Consider the following 23,768-nt stretch of genomic DNA (forward strand, 5'->3'; position numbering starts at 1 on the left):
TATCGCTCTTGTAAATGCAGTCGTTTTATTTTTTATCTCATTGCTTGTTGGAAAGTTGATTCTCTTGTATTTACTATGGGTTTTTTGTTTGTTTTATATATATATATATATGTATACATATATGTGTGTGTGTGTGTGTGTGTGTGTGTTTTGCCCCCATACCCCCGGTTTTTAAGCCGTTGTTTCACAGTCTAGTTGTAGGGTGCAGCTGCCTGGCCCGTGCTGGTATTATGAGCCTTGCTGTCCGCCTGGCTGAGGCAGTCGGTCACCGGCTGCTGGCCACTCACGGCTGCCTGCCACTTACGCAGCTCACAGCAGCGCAGCTCCAGGGAGAGCCATTGTTCACAGTCTTAGCTGTAGAGGGCACAGCTCACTGGTCCACGTGGGAACCGAACCGGTGGCCTTCAGTGTTAGGAGCACGGCGCTCCAACCGCCTCAGCCACTGCGCCGGCCCCAACTTTGGGGTTTTTTATGGCCTGATTTCTCTTTATAATTTTCATTGGTTCAGAAAAAAAAAGTTTAACTTCACAAATTAACACAGGAAGAGCTGACATCTTGATGATGTTGAGACATTTCAATCAAGAATAAGGGACGTCTTTCCATTTAATCAAGTCTACCTTTGTGTCTTTCAGGAGATGTTAAAGGTTTCTTCATATAGGTTTTACACGTTTCTTCCTATGTAGTTCATCTTTTTTGTTAATATTGTAAATCAGGTTTTCTCTTCCATTATATCTTCACACTTGTTATTTGTTTATATGAAAGCTATTGACTTATGTTAATTTTATTTCCTGTTACCGTGCTGAATTATTTCATCACTGATTCTCTAGGGATTTCCAAGAATGGAAATCTGCAGCTAGAGACAGGGGTTTTTTTGGTGTTGTAGTTTTTAATTTTCCAATTACGATGCCCCTAAGTATTGGGCTGACACTTCCAGAACACAGGACAGTGCTAAATAGCAGTGACAGTGTGGGCATCCTTGCCTTGTATCTGACCTGAGTGACAATACCTCTGGTGTTACCTTTAGTGAGATACTAGCTTTAGGGTTGAGGTGTATTGTTTTATCATTTTAAGCAAGTATCCCGCTATTCCTATGTTCTCAAGAGTTTTTATTAGGAGTAGGTGTTGAATTCTGTCAGAGGTTTTTTTCCAACAACTATGTAAATAATCATGTACTTTTCTCCTCAGTCCTATTAATGTGGTGAATTATATCAATAGATTTCCTGACATTGAACCAACCTTGCTTTCCTGGTATAAACTCTGCTTGGCCATGGGGCACTTTTTTCTCAATGTTGTGTTGGACTCTCTTTGCCAATATCCAACTTAGTATTTTATATCAATCAATATTCATAGGACATATCGATCTGCAATTTCCCTTTGTTACACTCATCATGTTTTGGTGTAACAGTTATACTTGCTTAATAAAATAAATTTGGAAGGTTTTCTTCATTTTCTACATTCTGAAACAATTTATACAGCATGCAGACTCTCTGGTCTCTACAGGTTTGATAGAATTCCCGTGTGATACAATCTGGGCCTGGTTTCTTATGTGGGTAGTTCCTCAATAATTTTCTTTATTTCTTCTATGGATATTGGTTTGTTTAACTTTCATGTCTACTGGGATCAATTTTTATACTGTGTTTTCTTAAGAAATTGTCCATTTCACCTAGGTTTTCAAATTTACTTGTGTAGAGTTGTGCAAAATGATGTTTTAGGATTTTTTTTTAAACTTCTTACATATCTGTAGTTATGTTCCCTTGTTTCTAATGTATATCTTATATCTGTGCTGGCTCCCTTTTGATTAAATCAGCTCATGGTTTGTCTATTTTAATTTTTAAAGAACCAAGGTTTTTATTTATTAATGTGATTTACTATTTAGCTGCTCTCTATCTCCTTCACTTTTGTTCCTGCCTTTATTCCAGCTTTAGTATCTCCCTTGTGCACTCTTTTGATTTGCTTTGTTGTTGTCCTAACTAAATTCATCTACTTTTATTCTTTCAGTTTTATGAATATAGGCACTCAGGGCTATGAAATTTCCTCACTGCTTTAAGTAGGATCCATTGGTTCTGACATGCAGTGTTTTCAATAGAAATTATGTAATTTCTGTTGGTATTTCTCTTCCCCCAAAAGTTGTCTGATGAAAGTGGTTTTTGTTTTATCTCTAGGGAGAAGGGCTGGTTTTGTTTTTAATGTCTAGTTTTCTTGCACTGTGCACAGTGTTGTTTTAATACTTCTATTTTGTGCAGCTTTTTAATGTTCTCTGCATGCCCTGAGGTATGGTGGGTTATTGCAAATATGCCACATGTGCTCGGAAGAAGGCACATTCTCTGGTACCAGGGCATGGCATTTGGTTCATGTCCATGACACCTGTTTGCTGATTGTGTTGTTGGATCTCATCTGTGGCTCTCGAGGAAGAAGCAGGTCTTGGGAGAGTTCCCTGCTGCTTCCTCAGACAACTTCCCAGCTCCCTCCACACACTGAAGGAAGGTCTCCTGTGCGATTAGGTTGAGGCGCCCTGCCCCAGAATGCTTCCTCCTGCCCTCCCTGCAGTTGTCTGTCCTCAGACCCATCTGTCTGAGCCAAGGCGTCGTCTGCTGCATCGTGGGTGGCCCTGGGAGGGGGCAGGAAACACCAGTCTTAGTAAGTTTATCAGCAGTGTCTTTCCTGAGCAGGTTTGGAGCACCTGCGGGACTTCCAAAATAGAGGGAACTAGATGGGGAGCTGGGCTGGCTGGTGTCAGGGGAGTTGATGCATATTTGTTCTGAGCGTGGGTGCTTTTGGCTTCTTATCTAAATACAGTTGTTAACAATACCAAGTTTAAGGGTAGATAAACAAGTGGGCAAAACAGCTTATCACAACAGGGAAAGGTCCAAAAAAGAAAGAAATGCATTGGTACTAAGAAATCAGGTAGCAAAAATTAATGAATTAAGGGGTGTCTGTGAAAATGGTGAAATAGGCAGCCCTGGGGGTCTGTCCCCTGAAAGGAACATCAAAGAATCAAGCAAAAACTGTTCGAGTCAACGTTGCCTGAACTCTGCAAAACAGTGACGCCAGCAGCCAAGCACCTGCTGCATCAGGGACAGGACAACCTGCAACAGCAGGAGAGCTTACGGTGTTCTCACTTGCCTGCCCCCTGGGACTCAGCCCCATGCCCCGCAGGGGGCCCAGGTCCCTGGATCCAGAGGGAGTGGAGTGAGCCAACTTATCCGCAAAGATGGCTGGGGGCCTTCAGGACTGACAGGCACTTCCGCCTAACTCACTCGGGGCAGGAGAGTAGCAGGCGCTCCTGGGAAACACTGTGAGGCGACCAGCCTGCAGCCATTTACAGTCGGGGAGCAAAACTTACTTCGAGGCAAATGATAGAGCCCTGAAAGCTTGGGAGGAGAGGCCGCGGAGAGGTCCTTTGGGAAATGAGGGCATTCAAAGGCCCGTGGAGACTGGGGAGCTTGGAAAGCCACGTGCACGCCAGGGCCGCTCACATGCTGAGAAGAGATGTGCCAAGACCCGAAGTTTTTACGTGGGGCTGATGGCTGGGCTCAGGGCCAGCGGGCAGCATTGCCAACTGAAGGGCCCAGCCCAGCGCAGCCCACAAAGATTGGGACAGGTTCCTCTTCCCAGTCAGATGTTGAGTTGATGGGGCTCACCCCTCGCCCCCCGCTGTCCATCGGTGGGAGCCCAGGCAGTGGCTGCTCACTCAGTCCTGCCAGGAATGGGGCCCAGCCCACCCGCTGCAGCACCCTGGCACTGGGAGCGGGCGTTCCTTAGCTGGGCTGGCACTCCTCGGTGAGCACACTTTCTGGTTCTGGTTTGTGGTCACTCTGGAAGCTGGCTGGCTTGCAGCTGCTCTGGCCTCCCCAGCGGCATCTGTCGGGGGTGGGGGGCGAGGCCTGCCGAGACAGCTGCTGCAGACAGGACTGTGTCCCTCCCGTGGATGGCCTGACTCTGGACCGGTCAGACCCTGCGGAGGGAGAGCTGTGGGGCGGTTTGCGTGGCTGGGCTCCCGCGGCTCCTTGACAGACAGGCTGCCCGTGTGCCTGATGTTGGGCTGTCTCTTCTCACAGGAAGGGTGTCCCCCCAGAATGCGTGACGCACACAGACAGAGAGCAGACCAAGAAGGTGGTGTACTCGGTGGTCTACGGAGCAGGTAGGCTGAGCCCTGCTCATGGCCTGTGTGCACCTGTGGCTGTGCAGCTCATTTTGAGAGTCCCTGTATGTCATTTACACAAGCTCTGGTGACACGTGCCACACACCAGACACTAGTCAGACCACTCACAGCCATTAGCTCACTCTGTGCTCATGCCAACCTTTCAGGTGAGAGAACAGAGGTGCAGAAGTGAGTGTCAACCCAAGTCACCCAGCTGGGAGGGGTGAGGCAGGGCCCACCCTCGTCACACAGTTGTGCCCTGGGAGGACAGCCTCCTCCCCACCCTTCCCCCTCTCTGCCCCCACCCTCTTTCCGCCCGAGGGCCCAAGGCAGAACTGGCCTCAGCTCCCTTCTACTCCCCCTCCTCCTCTCTCTTTGACCTTCTGATGATGGCTGTCTGGGGTTTTTTAACTCCTTTCTCCCTCTTGGTTGTGCTGAGCCAGTGGGGCCTGATGTCCCTTCAAGAGGGCAAAGGACAGGCAGGGTCAGGAGAGTTTGTGGCTGGCCAGCCCCTCCTTAAGTGGACCTCTTTGTCCCTTGGATCAGTTGTGCTTTGAGCAGCAGGGCTTCCGCAAAGACACTGGGGAATTCATCTCCCTGCCGTGGGGACCCTTTGTTCACAGAGAAAAGGCAGGAAAACGGAACAAGCTTCTGGTGCAAGACTATCTGGGCAAACTCAGTCGATTACCCATAGGAGCCACCTGTGCTTCCAAAGGGCCTCTTCCAGGCTTCCAAGCGACTGGCTGATGATGGGTCTGGAACCTTCCTCGAAGCGGCCGGTCGGCTCCCACCGTAGGGCAGCACGTGTGCTGGCCTCCCTGGGGCCCTTGCCCCACGACGTCCGTTTTAGCTCACGGTCCCCTTCTCAATAGTACTGTGTGACACATTTGTTATCTCAGTTTCTGTGGGTCAGGAGTCCAGGCACAGCTTGGCTGGGGCCTGGGGGATGCACTCAGCAGGCCTTAGTTTCTTGCTGGCTGTCGTCGGCTCAGAGAGGCAGCCCTCAGTTCTTGCCACATGGGTCTCCCAGCGTAGGCAGAGTCTACAATGTGGAGGCTCCAAGCCAGCAAGGGAGGGAGAGATGCCCGCAAGCTGTACTGCACTCTCACATAAGGCAATCAACAGTCACCTGCTTCCGCAGTTCCATTGGTGAGGGTGGCAGGTCTGCCCACACTCCAGGGCAGGGGTCACACAAGGCCATGAAGACCAGGAGGCAGGATCGTAGAGGCCCCTAAAGAGTATCTGCCCCTCGCCCCTTTTCAAACCTCCTTGGACGTCCCTCCAGAGCTGCCCGCCCTCACACAGCGCTGTCTCTGCTGCTGCCGAGCTCTGCTCATCCGCTCATGACCTACTCTCCCCGGCCTGAAGCAGGAGCTTCTGCCAGCTCCGCCCCTGCCTGGAGCAGGACAGGTGCAGGATAATGCTCACTGAACAAATTAATGAACTGGGTAGACTTTCAGCCCTACAGTTTTGGGAAGCAGACTAAGAACTTGGCTTCAAGAACTGCATTCAGTGAGTAACAGCAGGATGACACTGGGCTGCTGCGCCTCAGACCAGCTTGGCCCATCACCCCTTCCTAGCCTCCTCTCTGCTGCGCTCCCAAACCTTCCCCAGTCTCTGCCTGTGGGGAAAGGTAGCATTCTGCCAATTTGATTAGATTTGGGTGCCTTGCCACCTGTTCCAGAGTCATGTGTGGAACAGTCATGTGTGGCAGACATACCATTAGATTCGTCTCTGCAAACAGAACGTTGCTTCTGCTTCCCTGGCCAGGCAGTCTAGCCAGAGTCCTGACTCTGTCCCCACCCAGCTGTGTGACCTTCTACAAGGCCCTCTACCTCTCTGTGCCTGGTTGCCGGCTCAGTTGATGGAGGTAGGTTAGAGCAGCTCCTGGCACCACCTACATCATCTTTAGCATCTGCCGCCACGTCTGGTCCTCTAGCTCTGTGCTATGCCAGCACACACACACCCCCAACTGACTGGGCAGCGTTGTGGGGCAGTGAGGCCACCACCTCAGGTCCACCTGGGATAGAGGGATGGAGGGTGAGCGTGCTGAGCGCCTACGACTTCATGAGGATGGCAGAGTGAGCACCCCACTGCTCCTGGGGCCCCTCGAGTCAGTCTACACTTCTGTCAGTTTGGCACTTTCTCTAGTAGTCACTATATTTCTTTCTGGAGCAGAAAAGAGCTCTACTTTGTAAATAAGCAGTGAGTCATCAGCTGTGATGTTGGTGAAAAGGATAATTTGGCTGCTTTTAGCCTTGACAGTAACAGGGTTCCCACCCCAAGCCTCCATTTCTGCTGTTCCTTTGTCACTGGCCAGCCTGACAGCTGATTGCTGTGCGTCTGCGGTGTCTGTCCCGCTCATGTGTGAAGCCGGAGCCTGTCGGGTGAACATGTCGGCCATACATACTGAGAAGGAGAACTGTGTCTTCTGGGGATGGCTAAGTAGCTGGCATCAGACCACCTTCTCACAGATGTCAACTATAAATTATAAAAAAATATAAACAACTACTGAAGGCACTGAAAAGTGACCAAAAGCTCACAGAAATTGGAGGTAGGTGGACACTTGGAAGGAAGAAGAAATGGTACAGAGGAGAGAATCGGGAGAATTTCCCATTTGTAGCCTTCACCCGAAGGCTAACCTCAGTCAGTGCTGTGGGTGGCTAAAACTCCGATAGAAATCCACAATCCTACTAGCTTGAAGAACCAGAGGACAGAGTTTGGAGCAACCAGAGAATCTGGGAAGTAAAAGGGAGAAATCTCAGAAAGAAAGGAGCCAAAGAAGAACACCAAATTCTGAGTATGAACTCTGTCCAGATCTCTGGCCAACCCCAAACTGTGCATGACTAGGGCAGACTTCAGACAGCCCAGCTAAGACTAAAAGAATTGATCTGAGATTTCATCTGCTGCCCAGTGCAGAGGGACAAAGTTTGAAATTTAACTTGAGCAAAATTGACTTCCCCCTTTAAAAAAAAAAAAAAAATCAGTATGCCTGAGAAAAACGTAACAGAATCCAGAGTGTCTGCCGCGTATCGTTCATACTATCTGGGATCCAATCCAAAATTACTAAACATATGAAGAAGCAATATAACTTGATCCCTACTCAAGAGGAAAGGCAATCAAGGAAACATCCTGAAATGACTCAGATGTTGGAATTAGCAGACAAGGATTTTTAAAGCCACTAATCTAACTATGCTCAAGGATGTAAAGGAAAATATGCTCATCATGAATAAAAAAAGGAAATCTCAGAAAATAAAAAGGACCAAATGGAAATTCTAAAACTGAAAACTGCAATATCAGAAATACCGACTGTGCTTAACAACAGATTAGACAAGAAAGAGGATTTGGTTGAGGAGATTCAAGGTCCTACCCAGCCAGACCTGCCTGAACTGTCGAGTCACCATCTGGTTCCTTTCTGAAAGCCAATGGAGTCTTCCATCAGAGAGCCATAGCCGAGGGGCCGTGATTGGAATGTCACAGAGTCACAGATGGACTGCTTCAGTGTAATGTATTCATGAAGCAATCACGTGGTCTTAAGCCCTGAAAGGGAAATTGCAGTGTTTTTCATTTCCAGCCAGATGAAAAGTCAGGCAGAGAAGAAGGGCTGGTCTCCAAAAGCTCTCCTTTCTGGGAGAAACTTTGTGAAGAACAGGGCACCCCAGCCTTTTCCACTCTTCCTGGGCAAGCAATGGTAGCAAACATCTGCCCCTTCACTCTCGGCGACGTAAACACTTTCTCTCCAGAACCGCTGAGAGCATCAGCTGGCCAGGGCCAGGCGTGGCCAGCTGAAGAGAGGACTAGCTCTAAGAGGGCAGTCAGTCCCATTCTTCTTGAGGTCTCTTCTCTGGTCCTCATATGTCCACCTCCGGGCTATGGCTTCTGGGCCATGTGATCTGAAGGCCCTTGGGGAACCCTGTAGTGTGACCCCGAGTTGACCTGGTGCGAGGCAGAAGCTCACTCCTGGTTCCGGTCGTGCTCCCCCAGGATTCAGGGCTTCAGCCACTTGTCTCTCTGGGGTTCCCTCCAATGACGTAGCCCCTCAGAGCCCAGGGTTTGCCAATGATCCTGCTGTCCAGAGAAGCTCCCACACCTGTCCTCATGGGTTTCTCATTCTCTGTTTATTCTTTTCCGGAGGAAAACGGAAGAGAATGACTCCACATTAGGTACCAGGTAGGAGCCAGGCAGCGTGGAGCTTACCTGCCTTAGCTCATGGGGTCCCCCTAACCACCCTTGGGATAAGTACTGGTGTTCCTCATTCATAGGTGAAGAAATGGGGCTTGTTGCACGTCAGGTGGGTTCCCCAAGGCGGTTCTGCAGAACCTCCCATGGTGATGGACCTGGACGTAGGCCCAGGCCTGTGCGTTCCCAGCACCTGCACCCAGCTAGCTGTGCTGGAACTTAGGGTGCCATCCTGGACTCCGAGTGCTGTCCCGACCAGAGACCTTGCTAGAAGCTTCACAAGAGCACCTGCATCCTCTAGGAACCAAACATGGGCCCACACCAAAGTGTTTGTCTCACTTATGCCAAGGATGGGAGCTTCTGGCTACTGTTTGTCATAAGCTGGCCATGGAGCTTCCCTCCTCTCTTCCTCTGCTGCTGTCCAGCTTCCTGCAGTCTGGACAGGCTGGGAGCAGGGCCGACACCTTCTTCACGCACGGCCTCACGCTGGCGCTCAGTCAGCATTGCTGAATAAACACGTTTTCCAGGCCCAGCCCAGGCTGACCAGCACCTCACACTCAGTTGTGAAGCCAAAGCCAACACCATCCTGACCAATCAGAAGAGACCAGTGGTGCCAGCTGTACCCGCCCCACCCAGTCGTCCAAGGGCCCTCTGCCGCTCCCTTCGTGTGTGGTGGTCACTCCTGGCGGCTCGTGTTCTCGGTCCCTGCAGGTGCGAGTCAGGGCTGCCCCTGATCGTGGTGTCCCTGTTCACACAGGGAAGGAGCGGCTGGCTGCTTGCCTTGGAGTTTCCGTTTCGGAAGCCGCCCGCTTTTTGGAGAGCTTTTTGCAGAAGTACAGGAAAATCAAGGACTTTGCCCAAGCGACCATTGCCTGGTGTCACCAGACAGGTAAGCCACCGGTAGCCATAGCAATTGGCAGGTCTGACCTCCCACGCCTGACCTGCAACAGCTGGGTGGTCTTTGACCCTGCCCCTTCAGTGGGTCGCCGGACAGATGGGGTGGGGTTGGCTGTAGAGCCCGGGTGGGTGGGGACTGGGTGAGTGTCCGTCCTGGCTGGTAAATGGGACCAAAAGGCTCCACCTGACAAGGGTCCAGAACCAGGCTGTGCTTGAGGCAAGAAAATGAACAAGCTTGAGTTAGAAAATGATAAATGGATAGAAATAAAACCTGCACCTCAAAATGGAGAACCCATGTTCTTACGAAAAGCACATGGTATGTTTCTAAAATTTTACCACAGTTTGGTCACAAATGTCAAATGTCAAAGAATATCAAGTAGCACGTGTTCTGTACCACAGGGGAATAAAAAGGTCGTTTCACGTCTCTGTATGTGTGGCCGTCCAGCCACCTACCCACTTGGAAATGTATTGCATTCCTCAGATTTAGGATTGAAAAAGAAATCCCAATAAATAACTTTAGAAGTAAATGACAGTAAAAGTATGTCATGTGAAAAACTGTGGGATGTGGCCAAGCTGACGGTTCACTTAGAAGTGAAGGAATACTTTTTAAAAGAGTATTTTAAAAAGAAAAACATTGTGAACACAAATGGTTGGTAGCTGGCGTAAGAAATTTAGGAAAGAAAGAATAAGGAAGGACATACATGTAAGAGCAGATATCATGAAATAGTCAGTGGAGAGGCCCGATGGCCGGTCCAGAGGGGGCGGAGCATTCAGCCTGCACGTCAGTGAGAAGCTGGCATCAGCCGAGAAGCAGCCTCGCCGGGCCCAGCTTCCTAAACGGCTGTAGCGTGTCCCTCGGCGTCCAGGTGCTCCTGGACTGTCCCAGGGGCTGCTTGTGACTGTTTCTGGAGCCCATGCACAAACCTATGAGTTCGGGGCAGCCCCTCCACAGGCTCCTGGGCCTGTGTGGGTCCAGACTCAGCCTCAGTGCAGGGCCCGCCTCAGGCTTCCTGGGCACCGAGGCCTGCATGTCCCAGCTTCTGCCTGCAGCCACTGTGTCCTCACTGAAGCCCCAAAAGCCCTGACGTCCCTGAGCCCAGGAGCCCCACACTTGAGACAAATAAAATGCTATCCATTTTGAAATGTGAAAACAGTGATAGAAGCTGGTGTTGGTGAGAGTTTGTGGTGCTAGGATCACTGCAGACTGACGAACAGTAGGAACACAGGCACTCTCTGCAGCCAGGCCCCACTCAGTGGCTTTCCCTAAAGTGACTGGGGGTGCTCGCTGGGACTCACTGGGCAGTGTGGTTGTCCCCTTTCCACAGCCAGCAGGTGGTGCTGGGCTGGGACCCAAGCTCAGCCAAGACCCAGAGCCAGAGGCCCCCTTCCCCATCCGTAACCTTGAAGGGGCGTGGGGTGTTCCGTGTCCAGACGTGACATGTGCAGGTCTTTGACCCAGGAAGTGTAGTCTGGGCAGACACTGTAAGGAAATCCTCAGATGATCACTGAATTCTTCCACAAACATTTGTGCCAGCACTGTGTTGATGCCAGGGACGTGGGCTCCTGGCTGTCCTGGAGCTGCAGTCCAGGGGCGCAGATAACCCATGAGTAAGCAGGTGCATTCAGACAGTGTCGGAAAGATGGGACCTGGGTGTGGAAGAAACAAAGAGGGCTCCCAGGCCCCGAGCAGCGGCCGAAGCCCCTGGAGAATGGGGAGGCGGAGCCTAAGCCAACCTGAAGGGCCAGGAAGAGCCAGAGGTGGTGCCTGGGGTGGGCAGGTGGAGGAGGGGTGGACCCAGACCCCACATGGCGCTCCACAAGCACGGAAAGAACCTGGGCTTCGTTTCCCAGCAAAAAAAAGTGGTAAAAGAGATTGGGAGGGGAGGCTGAGGTCACAGCCAGCCCCCGGGGGAGCCTAGAGGTGATGGACACTAGCTCAGTAACTAGAGGTGGGATGGAGGAATACCTGTAGGTACGATGCCAGGGAGGCCGTGTCAGCAGCTCGGGAGCCAGGCGTGGAGGGTGCGGTGACGCATGCGTCCCCTACTAACACAGCCAACCTGCTCAGGCTGGAACAGGCAGAGGGGCCTCTCCCAACGCTGACATTGCTGGGAGGCGCCCTGTGAGGTGACGTGTTCACGGGCGCACATCCTCCACAGAACTGGCAAAAGCAAAGGATTTTAACTGTAGTCAACCGAGACCGCTGCGTCTTCCGCTCCAGCCCCTTTACCAAGCTCCTTCCCACGCCAGGGACATCGGAGTGGCTTCACCATTTCTGAAATGCAGTGAAGGAAAGGAGTGCAAAATGTGCTACTGACTAAGCGAAGTCCCCCACCACAGAGCCCACTGGCCTGTGACAGCCCAGCAGCACTCAGGCCTGCAGCGGCGCCCAAATCTGAGGGAAGCTGTGCCCACCAGGGCGCCACACTGCCTGCGTCGTGTGCCTCTCACCTGCTGTTCCTTCCTGTGACCCAGGCTACGTGGCGTCCGTCATGGGCAGAAGGAGACCGCTGCCAGGGATCCGCGCTTGGGACCCACAGCTCCGGGCACAGGCAGAGCGGCAGGCGGTGAACTTCGTGGTGCAAGGTACAAGCTCCTCAGCTGCTGGGTCCTTTGCTTCTCGGGTTTTCAGTGGCTGCAGGGCCAGGTGACACCTACCAGATTATCCTGACGCTATTTCCTGGTCCCATCCTCCCTGGCAGTTACTGCAGTAGCGCCTGAAGGAGGCAGGTGCTCATATGTGGTCTTTACAATTATGACGTTTCGCCAGAGACAGGGCTTGAGCAGTGCTGTCCCGTATCTGCAAAGGGGGGCTGAGGTCCTGGGAGTTTATGTGACCTGCAGCTTGTCCCTTGACTCTTGGCCTCTGCGGGGTCTCTGTGGTCCCCTCACAACTGGCAGGTATGAGTTCAAGTAAGGCATCCAACCCAGGGGGTCCCTGTACACGCAGCCTTTGGCACCCCCAGTCACCAGCACCCCGAGCCCCCAGCATCCACAGTCCCCGGCACCCCCGAGCCCCTAGCACCCTGAGCCTCCGGCACCCCCAGCCCCCAGCACCTCCAGCCCCCGACACCCCAGCCTCCGGTACCCATAGCCCTCAAACCACAGCCCACATTCTCAGCCCCGAGCCCCATAGCCCCCAGCACCCACAGCAGGAGATGGGCTAGAGGTGACACCACAATGTTTCCCTCTAGTTATGAAAACTCCTTAATCACCTTCAGCCACAGCACACAAATAGCTCAGGTCTCTGCATGGAGGTGAGGTGAGTGAGAGAAAGCCATAATCATGGGCCCCACACACCACGTGCTATGTCCTGATAAGTCCTCGGGGCAGCCTGGGAGTCAGGTGTCATCCCCACCTGTGCTTCCATAGTTCACAAGTGGAGCAGCGAGGCCCCAGGGCCCAGAGAGCAAGCCTGGCGGTAGGATTCCAGCCCCAGCGTGCTGCTGCCCCAGCCTGTCCCTGGGGGCTGCTCTGCAGCAAGAAGGTGGCCAGGACCCCAGCAGACATGGAGCGGGAGGCTTGGACGAATGGGGCCAGTGCCAGCAGCACAGTTCTGCCTCCCTGGGGGAGGACACATCACCGACAAGACCAGACGTGGCGCCCCCACCTCCCTGCGTCTCCCCTTCACACATGCATTGTTCTCTGTGCAGCCCAGCTCCCGCCTCCTTTTCTCCGGCGCTGTGCACTTGTCCTAACGTGGCAACATCCTGCCATCCCACCCCCAGCGGAGGGCCCTGAGCCCCCACAGCTAGCAAGTCAGCCCCAGAAACCAGACTTCCACTCCCAGCATTCCTGCCACATTCCGCGCGCTGGGAGAAGCAAGTCAGTATTGTGGGGGCATTGCCTTGCAGCCCAAACTTGAGTCTGTTTTCCCATGATCAGACTGGTCACTAAGATCAGACTGGTCACTATGTACTGGCCCTGGGAGAGGCCTGTGCCGTGCTCTGGCCAGCGCCTTGCGAGGTGCCTGACAGTGTTGGATGAATAAGTGTGCGACTGTCCATGTGATTTATCCCCACCAAGCCTGGGAGGCTGTACGACAGCCCCACTGTGTACACTGTGTACACTGTTCCCACTGTGTGGGAAGCTGAGGCTGAACGAGATTGAAAGACCACACCGCTGGAGGGTGGTGGGAGCTAGGTGGGGCCACGTCCACGTCCAGCCACTCTGTTAGCTGGGGCGAGGGACAGAAGTCTGGATTCGGTACCCTATGTACACACCCCAAATGTGGGCAGGACCTGTGAATATGCTGATCTATCACCCCATGATGAGGCCGTGTTACATGGAAGATCGGGTTTGCAGATCTAAGGCAGGTAGGTCCCTAATCAGTTCACTTTGAGTTAAATCAAAAGGGGGACGTCCTGGGTGGGCCTGGCCTAATCAGGTGGGCCCTTGAGAGAAGGATTAGGGGTCTGAGTGGGAGATGCCCTCCTGCTGGCCATGAAGGAACAAACTGTGTGCTGGGGCGCAGGCCCACGGCCCGACTGCAACCCAGGGCCGCCTCCAGGAGCCACACGGCCCACAGCTGAAGGCCAGCAGGAAAATGGGAACCCCAGTCATTTTCCCAGCAAGTTGAGATCACTTGGTAGTGGGTCTTCCCTGGTCGAGCTTCCAGGTGAGGACACGCTGCTGACCTCGGCCTGAGGCCCTGCAGAGGACCCAGCATTCGTGTCGGGCTGCTGACATGCAGGAGCCGTGAGATGGCCAGCCTGGGTTGTCCAAGCTGCTGGGCACGGGTCATATGTTGCACAGCGTAGAAAACGGAGACAGCCGGCCTGGTGAGGCCGTGCCGGCAGCCCTGCTGGGGCCTGGGCCTCACTTGTTCGTGTAGCAGAACCTTCTGTGCCCCACAGGTTCGGCCGCCGACCTCTGTAAGATGGCCATGGTCCACATCTTCGCTGCAGTGGCCACTTCCGCCACCCTGACGGCCAGGTCAGTGACTGAGTGCCAGCCTCCCCGGGCCCACCCGGTGTGCGCCAGCCTCTCCCGGGGCTTGGGTGGGAGGCCCGCTGCTCTGTGGCTTCAGCCACGGTCTGGATCGCGATTCCGACAAGATCACCACCCCCAGCAAAGGGACCCCTGAGCCTGAGCTCCCAGCACTCCTGGGAGGGCTGGGCTGGGCCAGGCACCCACGGGCCTGCTGATGGCAGTGTGCGGTGACAACGCCGTTCACTCGGGGCGTCGCGCGATCTCTTGGGGTTCACTCCATGCAGAAATGTGTCTCCCCAGGCCCCTCCTCTCGTGCATGTCTGACCCCTTCAGGCACAGCAGCTGCTCACCCTGGAGGTGGGTGGACCCCATAGCCCCTCAGGACATGGGGCTCCCAACTGCCCCCACACCTACCCTGTCACTGCCACCCACCCCAGTCAGTGTGCCAGGCACCCAGCTCCTGCTGCTGCTGTCCCTGTCCCTAGAGCCAGCGTTCAGACACACCTCAAAGGTGGGGGCTCCACCACAACTGCCCCCAGCCACAGCTCCATCCAGTCTGTCTCCCTGAGTATCCAGGCAGCTGGACGACAAGGACCCGTCCCCCAGCCTGTGCTAGCCCATAACCACCCATCCCGGCTCCGAGGCCTGGCCGTGGTGCTCACCTAAGTCCCCAGAGACATGAGCGTGAGACCCCAGAAGATCTCCCTCCCACCCTCCTTGGTCCCCACGTACACTGCCCGAGGGGGCCCGCCTCCCAGGTGGGTCAGCATGCCCACCGCTAGGCAGGCAGCTCCTGGTGGGTAGACAACAGCTTCCCTGGACGATGGGATGTGAAGGGGGCCCAGTGGCCCCTCCCCAAGGGGCTCCTGCCCACTCCCCCAAATCCCTCTGGGACAGCATGTCACTGGCACGAAGCCCAGCGGGACTCCTCCTGCCACTGGGGCCACCCTGTTCCATCTGAGCTTACAGCTTTCCCGTGGCTTCTGATACCATTTTACATTTTGAAGGCATGATGTTTTCCTTATCTGAAAGCTTTCATCTCTCTTTAAAAAGCCATCTTCTATATTTCTTCAAATATTTCCTGCTGTTCGTTTTGACTTTTGAGCCTGTTCCTTCGGCAGTGTCAGCATCTATGTACAGAAAGCAGTGTGTCCTGGGCACAGCACACCCAGGATGATGGCATGGCATCCTTGTCCAGGAGAGGGGAGGAGAGCGTCCCCAAGCCCCACTGGACCACTGTGGGCCACCCCCTTTGCATTCTCTGGTCCACGGTTCATCTTCCACCCTGGGGGGAAGCAGCCTGGGCTGGCGGCCATACCTGTGCCGTCATCACAGGGCTGGGGGCACGAAGGGGTGTGTGATCCTGAGGCCACTGCAGGCTGGCAGCTCCCCAGTCACTCTGCTGGTATGTGTGCTAGTCTCTGATTTCTGCAGGGACTGGGGGAGGCGAGAGGCAAGAGCAGAAAGTCAAGGGCTGCCCTCTCACTGAGTCTCTCCTGCCCGGCAGGCTGCCATGTGCACCCAGGCTGTGCTAGGCTCCTGACTGGTTCCTGAATCGCTTCCATTGTTTCTGTGGCGTAGCTGGGGACAGGTTCAAGCAGCCCATCCAGCTCACCACCTTGACAGGTTGTTCAGCACCTGTGACGTTCGTTGTATGTCTAGAAAAGTCTGGTCCATTTTCATGATGTGTGGGTTGATAAAGGAAATAGGTTGGTATATGGGGATTTGGGGTCCTGAGGGCAGTATAAACAGTTCTCACCGGGAACTTCACACGCCAGCTGGTCATCTTTCTATCATCAGCCGTTTATTTTCTTTAGGAAATGCTTTCAGAACAAAATGCATTCCGTTTTTGGGGTGTGGAGCACGGCAGCATTTCATCCTCTGTGTTTCCTAAACCCCACTGGCCCTTCCCAGAGCAGTAGAAAGGCTGTGGGTCGTTCTAGAGGGACAGACACGGGCTACGTGTGAGCTCAGCCTGCCTGAAGCAGCATGAGTGAAACACGTGTCTGGGGAGCCCATGGTCATGCAAGGGATGCACCCCTAGAGCCAGGTCCAGTCGCCCCAGGTGCCCCACGGGCTGGAGCCTCAGGAGCAGGGGAGCCTCCAGCCCTGGGCCCTGCCGTCGCCTGAAGAGCTCCCTGGTCTTGGGCTCGGTTGTCAGTATTGGCGGGTCTGCCCACGTGGACCTCTGTGCAAAGGCCTTTCTAGATGTCAGAACATGGTGGAGCTGGACAGATTCTTGGGAGACTGTCGGCTCCAACACCTGTGTGAAGAGAGGGGAAGCAGGTTCAGCGTGCATCCATGCAGAGCTGGAACAGTTCTTCCCACCTTGAGCTGCAACCTTCCCCTGCCCTGTGCCTCGGGAGGGCCCAGGGGCCCCACCTGACCCCCACCCTGGCAGCCTCAAGAAGACACTTACTTGCTCCTTTGCCCTTGAGCACGGGGGCAGCAGGGCTCTTGGGGGAGACGGTCAGCTGCTCGCTGTCTGGGTAGCCTCGGGCTACCTCCCAGTGGAGCAGCACGCAGGGCACCCGGGGCCAGGGCTTGCCCAGCACAGGGTATTTGTTCTTTTGGCCTCAGAAAGGGGCAGAGGACATGCCCGGAGCCCTGGAGAGGCAGCAGGACCAGCCAAGCCGTGGGGGGCAGCCTGGAAGCACTGCGAGGGTGGCAGGACCCGGAGTTTCCTGGACGAAAGGACGGTGGGCAGAGAGGCAGCAGCTCTGGCCTCTCCTGAGGGTGGACAGCATGCAGCCGGAGGGACTGCAGGGCCCCGAGGAGCTGCCCGGCAGGCCACACGTAGGGGCTGAGGCGCGGCTGTTCCAGAAGATCCCGTCCCAGGTCCCAGGGCAGGACACGTGGGAAGTCACTGCCCCAGAAACAGGGATCTGACTCCTGCTTCGGATCTGTGCCTACTTCTTTCCTGTGTCCCGATTCACAGTTAGAATACGGTGACATCGCAGTCAGCTGTGCGCGTGATGTGGAAGTGACTAACGACTCAGACCTATTCTCAGGCTGCTGCCACACCAGCCGCTCAGAATCTCAGTGTCATTTCAAGAAGTGTGAAAACCGTTGCTGCTAGATCTGGAAAGTGACGAGTACCTGTTCTGAGGCTTCTGCCCGTGTGAGGACCAAGTCCCGTAGGAGCCGAGGACCCACCAGAGGCCTCGAAGTTAGTTTAAAAAGGCAGTGCCAATGCTGCCAGCCTGGTGTGACTCCTGGAGGGACAGTGCCGACAGCCCGTGGCCAGAGGCTGCCCATAAAAATCATGTCCATGGGGGTGTTCTTCCGCCACTAGTGCCACAGGCCCAGCTGCCGCAGCTCACACTCCAGGAGGCAGGCTGTCCTCCTAGAGAACCTCCTAGGGACTTGGGTTCAGAGGTTCAGGTCAGCAGGACCAACGTCCCTCTCGCTCCCGTGCCCTTTGCCTCTTGCTGCCATGATGGGGAAGCTGATCCAGCCATCACAACACCGTGCTCCCAGGCGTCAGCTCCCCACAAAGCCTTCCTGGGAGCGGGAGGGTGCTCACCTCAGGGCCAGCCCTCTGAGACAGAGCCTGGGAAATGGTGCAGCTGGGCACACACCCCGCCCAGCCACAAAGAAGAGGAAGAACGGACGGACAGGGGCTGACCCCTGCACATCTCTGCCACAAGGTCACGCGTGTCCCCCTGGGAGGCCAGAACAGTCTACCCCTGTGCCGGCTTCAGCAGCTGCCCCTTCACGGCCAGTCCCTCCCTTACAGACCCCATCTCCCTTCCTCTCCCTGCCGGGGCTGTCGGGGGGGGGCACAGAGCCAGGCGGCCCCAGTGCAGGGACTCACCTGGTGGAGGGGACTCGAATGGCCGCTCAGCCTGTCCATCACCCTTTCCCTAAGCTAGTATTCAAAAGGGAGGTGATCCCAGCTTCCCCAGGGTCACCTGCGTTCCAGATTCATCTGCACCCCTCACAGCAAGCCTCACACCCAGTGGTCAAGGCCCCAATGCCCCCCCCCCCCCCCGTAGCAGTCCAGGGAGCTCTTCTGCTTGGACTTTCAGCCCACCGCTCCCTCGCCAGGTTCCTGGGCGCGCCCCTCACTCTGGACGCTCTGCCTCCGCTCTCAGTCACTTCTAACGTTTGCTGCCTCCTCCCTGGGCTGTCCTGCTGACAGTGGGGTGACCCCAGGCAGCAGGTCCCGGGCTGGGTCCTCCAACTCCCGGCTGCGCCCCATGCTCTCCGTCACCCTGTGCCAGGACCTGCAGGCTGCACCAGCCCCTTCCAAGGCACCCTGCATGCCCCCAGCTGAACCCCCCACCCCCATCCTGACTGCCTTCCCTGGCCACATGTCTTCCAGGTTGGTCGCCCAAATTCATGATGAGCTGCTGTTTGAAGTGGAAGATTCTCAGGTCCCCGAGTTTGCAGGTGAGCCCGGAGGAAAGTGGTTTCTTTTACCTCATGGACAGCTAAGCATCTGAGATCTGCCTGTGGGGTTCCCAGGCCCCTTCCCAACCTACAGGGAGACTGTGTTCCCTGAAACTCCTTTGGAGGTGATGGGCCTCAAAAGCGTACGGGAGCATACATAACCATTTGGTGGGTATGACGTGTGCTCAGCTATCGGTTAAAAAAGAAAAGAGAAGGTTCAAACCGGTAGGGAGCCCCTGTATGAACAGTCTAGTTCCCCTTGTTCTGGGGGCAAGTCTGGGACACCAGAGGCAGTGAGGAGAGACTCCTAGTGGCTCCCTGTGGGGTGCAGGTCCCTGGTGCTGTGCTGGGACAGCCGGACAGTTCACCAGGGGTTGAGCGGGCCTGTGGCTGCCTCTAAAAAGGTGAGTGTCCACAACGCGCCTGCAGCGCCTCCAGAACAAACACCAGGCTGATGGTGCCGAGCTCCCAGCACCAGGGCCCCTGCCCTCACAGCCATGGACGGAGGCTAGACAGTGTGGCGTGACCCCCATGGAGAGCCCTGGGCTGAGAGCCAGCCCAGCTGACAGCCACTGCCCCTCTGCACAGCAGTTACTAGGGGTCATTTAGTCACATTGTCCCACCGGCACTAAGGAAGGGAGACGGAGGACCTGGCGTTGTCTGCACACCCAGTGTAACCCCGGCAGGGCAAGGGGCACCATAAGAAGTACCTGGACACCCTGCAGCTCCCCAGGGAATCCAGGCCCCTCTGCAGGGCCCCGCAGGCGCACACCAGGGCCAGAGGGGCTGGGCCCATGCCGTCCGTCCCCCGCCCCTGCACCACCGTGCCCTCTGCCCAGCACCCCAGGGCAGAGGAAGGAAACGAGGTCCCAGAGCTTGGGCACAGCCCTCGGGTAGCTGGTGGCCCACTGCCGTACCCCAGTGACCAGTTTCCCAGGGAGTCTGCCAGTTACCCCAGGGGCGCGGAGGACAGAGCAAGAGGCAGCACGGCATCTGTTCCTTGGGTACTTCTGTCCAAATCTTTGTACTGAAATGTCAGACAACAGTACGATGGAAGGAATACTTGTTCATTAAAGGGGCAAGCCAACTCTGAGGAACCCGAACCAGCTGACCCCTCCCCAGCCTGGGCTGTTGCTCTCCCAGGGCCTGGGCACAACTGCCCCGCAGTGACCAAGGACCCAGGGCGGGCCAGCCTGGACCTTCACAGGGAATTGAGTGGGGGTCTGCCACTGTCCCCCACGCCCCGTGCCTGCCCCCTCCCAATGCCTGCATGCACTCGCGGCGCACACGGCCTGAGCAGTGGGGTGGCCAGCAGCTGAGATACTTGTGAGAGGCCCTCCTCCCTCGGGACGGGACGCTGCTGGGCAGTGGAAGGGCCTTGGTGCCGGTGCTGTGGAGGGTGGCCAGTGGGGCAGAACCAGCCACAGAGCACTGGGGGGGACTGGCCTTCTCATGGCCCCAACTCTGCCAGAGCTGGAGCTGCCCCTCCCTCTTTCCTTTGTCCTAGCTCTTGTCAGAGGCACCATGGAGTCCTTACAGCATGTGCGGGCACTGGAGCTACAGCTGCAGGTGAGGGGGAGGGGCGGGGACTGGGCCGTCACACTGCCCCCCCCACAACAGGCCTTCCCTGCTGCCAGGTGAGAGAGGAGAGTCCAGCTCCCTGAGGGCAAGAGAGCCAGGATGGAGGGCGTGGCCCAGCCCTGGCCCCAGCACCTGAGCCCCCCATGGCTGCCCTCCCCAACCTGTCCTTCCAGGAGCCAAGTTACCCTGGCTGACGAGGTGTGGTCCTTCTGCCTGGTGAGAAGCCACAGTGTGTCCCCAGGGGCTTCGGGCACGGGCACGGAGCCAGGTGTCCTTGAGGAGAGGAGGAGTGTCAGCAGACCTCCCTCCAAGGCCACGCCCACCCCTCAGGTGCAGCCCAGGGCCCGCTGAGCCTGGGCCCAGCCCTACTCCTGGCTGCTTGCCTCGGGGGCTTCCCCAAGGCCCAGGGAAGGCGGAGGAGGGAGTACCTGAAGCCTGTGCACACCACGCCCCCCCAGGACAGACATTCCTACCACTGGCCCTCACTCTGGGGCACCTGGGACCCCCCGCTGGGAAGGGCCTGCAGGAAAGGCTGCCAACTTCCTCCCCCCTCACTCTTCCCTCCCTGGGGTTGTGGCCACCTGTGCCCCCGAGGCCCTACTGGCACAGCCCTACGTTAACTTCTCCCCTGCAGCTCCCGTCCCCTTGCCCTACAGGCGCCCTGCAGGCCCAGCAAGGGTCAGAAATTTCTGTTCTGGGGGTCCATGCTCGCGGCTGCGGCAGGCAGGCATGGAGGGGCCTCACTTTCCTGGAAGCCCAGGAGCCCCACCCCCTTGTAGTCCTACAGGCGGCGGGGGAGGGGGGGGGCTGTGGCTGCCCCACCCCCCAGGGCTTTCCAGGACCAGCTGGCACCTCTCAGGACTGCCGGTGCCCCAGGGAGCAGGGCCCGAGGTGGCGACACAGCTAGGGCAGCTTGCCGGGTCCTGGTCCTGCAGGCATGCTCACTGGCACCGAGGCCGCGGCAGGTCAGGTGGCGGTTCAGCCAAGGTCAAGGCATCGTGACTGGGGGGTGAATGTGCTGGGAGCCTGTGTGCCTGCCCCTGCGAGTGTGCGTGAGTGTGCATCTGTGGCACTGTTGCCATGCTTGTGTCTGAGCGTCTTTGGGCACATGGCCGCCTGTGTGCCCTGGGCCCTGCCCCCCTGCACGTGGGCCTGGGAGGTGCCGGGAAGGGCTGGCCCAGGCCTGGTGCTCACCTGTGACTGCTGCCCACAGGTGCCCCTGAAGGTGAGTCTGAGTGCTGGCCGCTCGTGGGGACACCTGGTGCCACTGCAGGAGGCCCTGGGCCCTCAGCCACGTCCACGCCCTGCTGAGTCTCCAAGCAACCGCCTGGCCACCGCTGGGCCTCTCGTCAGCACCGGCCCCCCGCACGCGCATTTTTCGCCTTCATTTTGTCTGTAGCCCCAGGCAACAGTGGGAGGACAGAACTGGTTTCCACAGCCCCATTGTGTGGCCTCCCCAAGGTCAGGTCTGGAGTTTTGTACTGGCTCTGTGGCTAGAGCAGGACATGGCCAGGACCAAGTCCCCGCTCTGGGTCACCCCTAGGAGTAAATGCCATATACAAAGCTGTCCTCGTCCCATCTGCGCAAGTTCTACCTGTGGGTGGGTAACACCATGCCCACAGCCCTGAGCCACTCGGCCAGAGTCAGGGCTGAGCATCCCAAACAGGCTGCCAGGGCCCCGCGGTCTCTCCACAAGCCTCAGGCAGGCCAGTGACCAGGCCCTGGGAACAGGCTGGCGCCCCCCAACCCCGAGTGTACTCTGAAAGCAGTTCTCACAGACCCCCCCAGTGCCAAGGGAAGGGCCCAACCCATGCCCCCCAAAGCCTCACAGCAACCTGTGACAGGTGCCGACATGACACCCACTTGCACAGTGGGGAAACTGAGGCAAGCAACGGTTGTAGCGCACATGGCTAATACATGTGCCAGCTGAGCCTGCAGCCTGGGCTGAGCCTGGTACCAACACCACTCTCCTCCCTCTGTCACAGCCCCTGGCAGTGTGCCCTGGGAGTCCCATTTCCAGACCACCCTGACACCATGAGGGCCGAGGCCTCTCCCATTCGCTTCCTTGTCTGGATCCGGGCTCCACGTGCCACCCTCCAAATGGGGCACAGGTCCCCATGGCCCGTCCGGAGCGGGGTGAACATGTTGACAGGCGCCCAGGCGCAGCTCCAGGTCTGGGCAAAGGCACTCCGTCCTGCACGTGCCAAGGCTGCTCTTGTTTAAATGGTGACTGGGCTTTAGCGACACCTCCATTGCAGAGTCCACGGGGTGATGCGGTCGCCCGTCTGCTGTACGCAGGCCCGTTTTTCTCATGGCTCCAAGTCATTGTCACTGGTTTCAGGGGTTGACTCTGGAGAGCTTTCCCGGAGCTGCTGCTGGGTCCTCCAAGCAAGCCGCCTGTGTGTCATGTGTGCGTGGCCACGCCTTAGGAGGCCTGTCTTTACGCTGTCACCTCAGAGGCATGACCACTATGGGTTTCAAAAGGCATGTCTTGCTCAAAACAAATGACCAGCCTTGGGAACTGCCAGCCAAACATGGCCCATGTGCCCTGGGCCAGAGTGGGCCATGCAGGGATGGAGCCGCAGGGAGGACGTGTCCCAGTGCTGGCGCCTTCAGGCTTCAAGACCCACTGACACTGGTTTCCACTTAGAAGGTCCCAGAAAAGGCAGCATTCCCGACGCCCTCCTGACAGCAGAAGTGGCAGATCCTTCAGGAAGGGTTGTGCTGGGAGCTGGGCTGTCACTGTGGAGAGCTGTCCAGGCTGGGCTGGCTCAGGTCCCTGTCAGTCCACACCGAGCCAACTGAGCCCCTGCTCTCTGGCCTGGACCCCCAACCTCCCCTTACAGGTACCAGGGTCCCACCTCCCCAAGTGGGCCTGACGCCACCTGCAGACACCCAGGCCTGCCATGGAGCCCCCAGCAGAGGATGCCAGACAGGGACAGGGGCGACTGGGCCCCACAGGTCACCCCCCACACCTGGTCCAGCCTCCTGCAGGAGGAGCCCAGTGTCCCCAGAAAATTAGCACTTCCCAGCCCAGCACCAGGCTGGGGACCCAAGAAAGCCCGGAAGCCCGGTTCTGCCAGCTCTGGTTTTATTGACAGTCAGCAGCACTGGGGGGTTGTGCGGGCAGGAGCACCCCCACCCCTGCTGCTCACACACCCGCAGGAAGCCTGGGCCCACCCGCCCGGCCCTGCAGCCTGTCTCCTCTAGGACTTGGCTCACTGCCACTTGGGGCCCTCTAGGGGCTGCCTGGCACATCCTGGGGGCTCACAAACAGTAAAGCATGGCAGGTGGGATCAGGCCTTGTGGCAGGCTCTGGGCTCCGCTCGCTCCAAGACACGCAGCCGTGACCAAACAGCCTGGTCTCGGCCACCCTTCCCACACACCCAGAGACCCAGGCAGACTCGTCGGGTCGTGCCATCCCCACGCAGACCCATCCAGCTCCCTCCACCTGAAGGAGCATTCCATTCATGGGCCACGGGGCCACGGCAGGCCCAGCACAGCACGGCCGCCCCATCCCAGGCTGCAGCAGGAGGCCCTCGGCCACCAGGCTCCCTCCCTGTCCCCACACGTGTACATGTGCAGGCACGCACACAGGCACATGCTATAACTGACACGCACACGTGCACACGTGTGCACGTAC

At 56.7% G+C, this 23,768-nt stretch overlaps 1 protein-coding gene and 1 long non-coding RNA gene across 2 annotated transcripts in view; one reads left to right on the plus strand and one right to left on the minus strand.

Annotated features, from left to right (window-relative positions):
* POLN (DNA polymerase nu) overlaps window positions 1-22,918 on the plus strand; it is a 126,925-nt gene extending 104,007 nt beyond the window's left edge. The window contains exons 20-26 of the mRNA XM_033105641.1: window positions 4,059-4,141; window positions 9,078-9,209; window positions 11,693-11,803; window positions 14,074-14,152; window positions 18,477-18,544; window positions 20,052-20,113; window positions 21,339-22,918. Coding sequence (XP_032961532.1) covers window positions 4,059-4,141; window positions 9,078-9,209; window positions 11,693-11,803; window positions 14,074-14,152; window positions 18,477-18,544; window positions 20,052-20,113; window positions 21,339-21,524 — 721 coding nt within the window. The 3' untranslated portion in view covers window positions 21,525-22,918. The remainder of the gene's footprint in view (window positions 1-4,058; window positions 4,142-9,077; window positions 9,210-11,692; window positions 11,804-14,073; window positions 14,153-18,476; window positions 18,545-20,051; window positions 20,114-21,338) is intronic.
* Window positions 10,391-11,808, minus strand: LOC117022033 (uncharacterized). Its single transcript, XR_004422989.1, has 3 exons — window positions 11,669-11,808; window positions 11,184-11,378; window positions 10,391-10,864 (listed from the first exon to the last, which is right to left on the minus strand). It is a non-coding gene; the product is annotated as an uncharacterized LOC117022033 (long non-coding RNA).
* Window positions 22,919-23,768: the final 850 nt, after the last annotated feature.

This window comes from Rhinolophus ferrumequinum, chromosome 5, assembly GCF_004115265.2.
Source record: "Rhinolophus ferrumequinum isolate MPI-CBG mRhiFer1 chromosome 5, mRhiFer1_v1.p, whole genome shotgun sequence".
NCBI classification, from domain to species: domain Eukaryota; kingdom Metazoa; phylum Chordata; class Mammalia; order Chiroptera; family Rhinolophidae; genus Rhinolophus; species Rhinolophus ferrumequinum.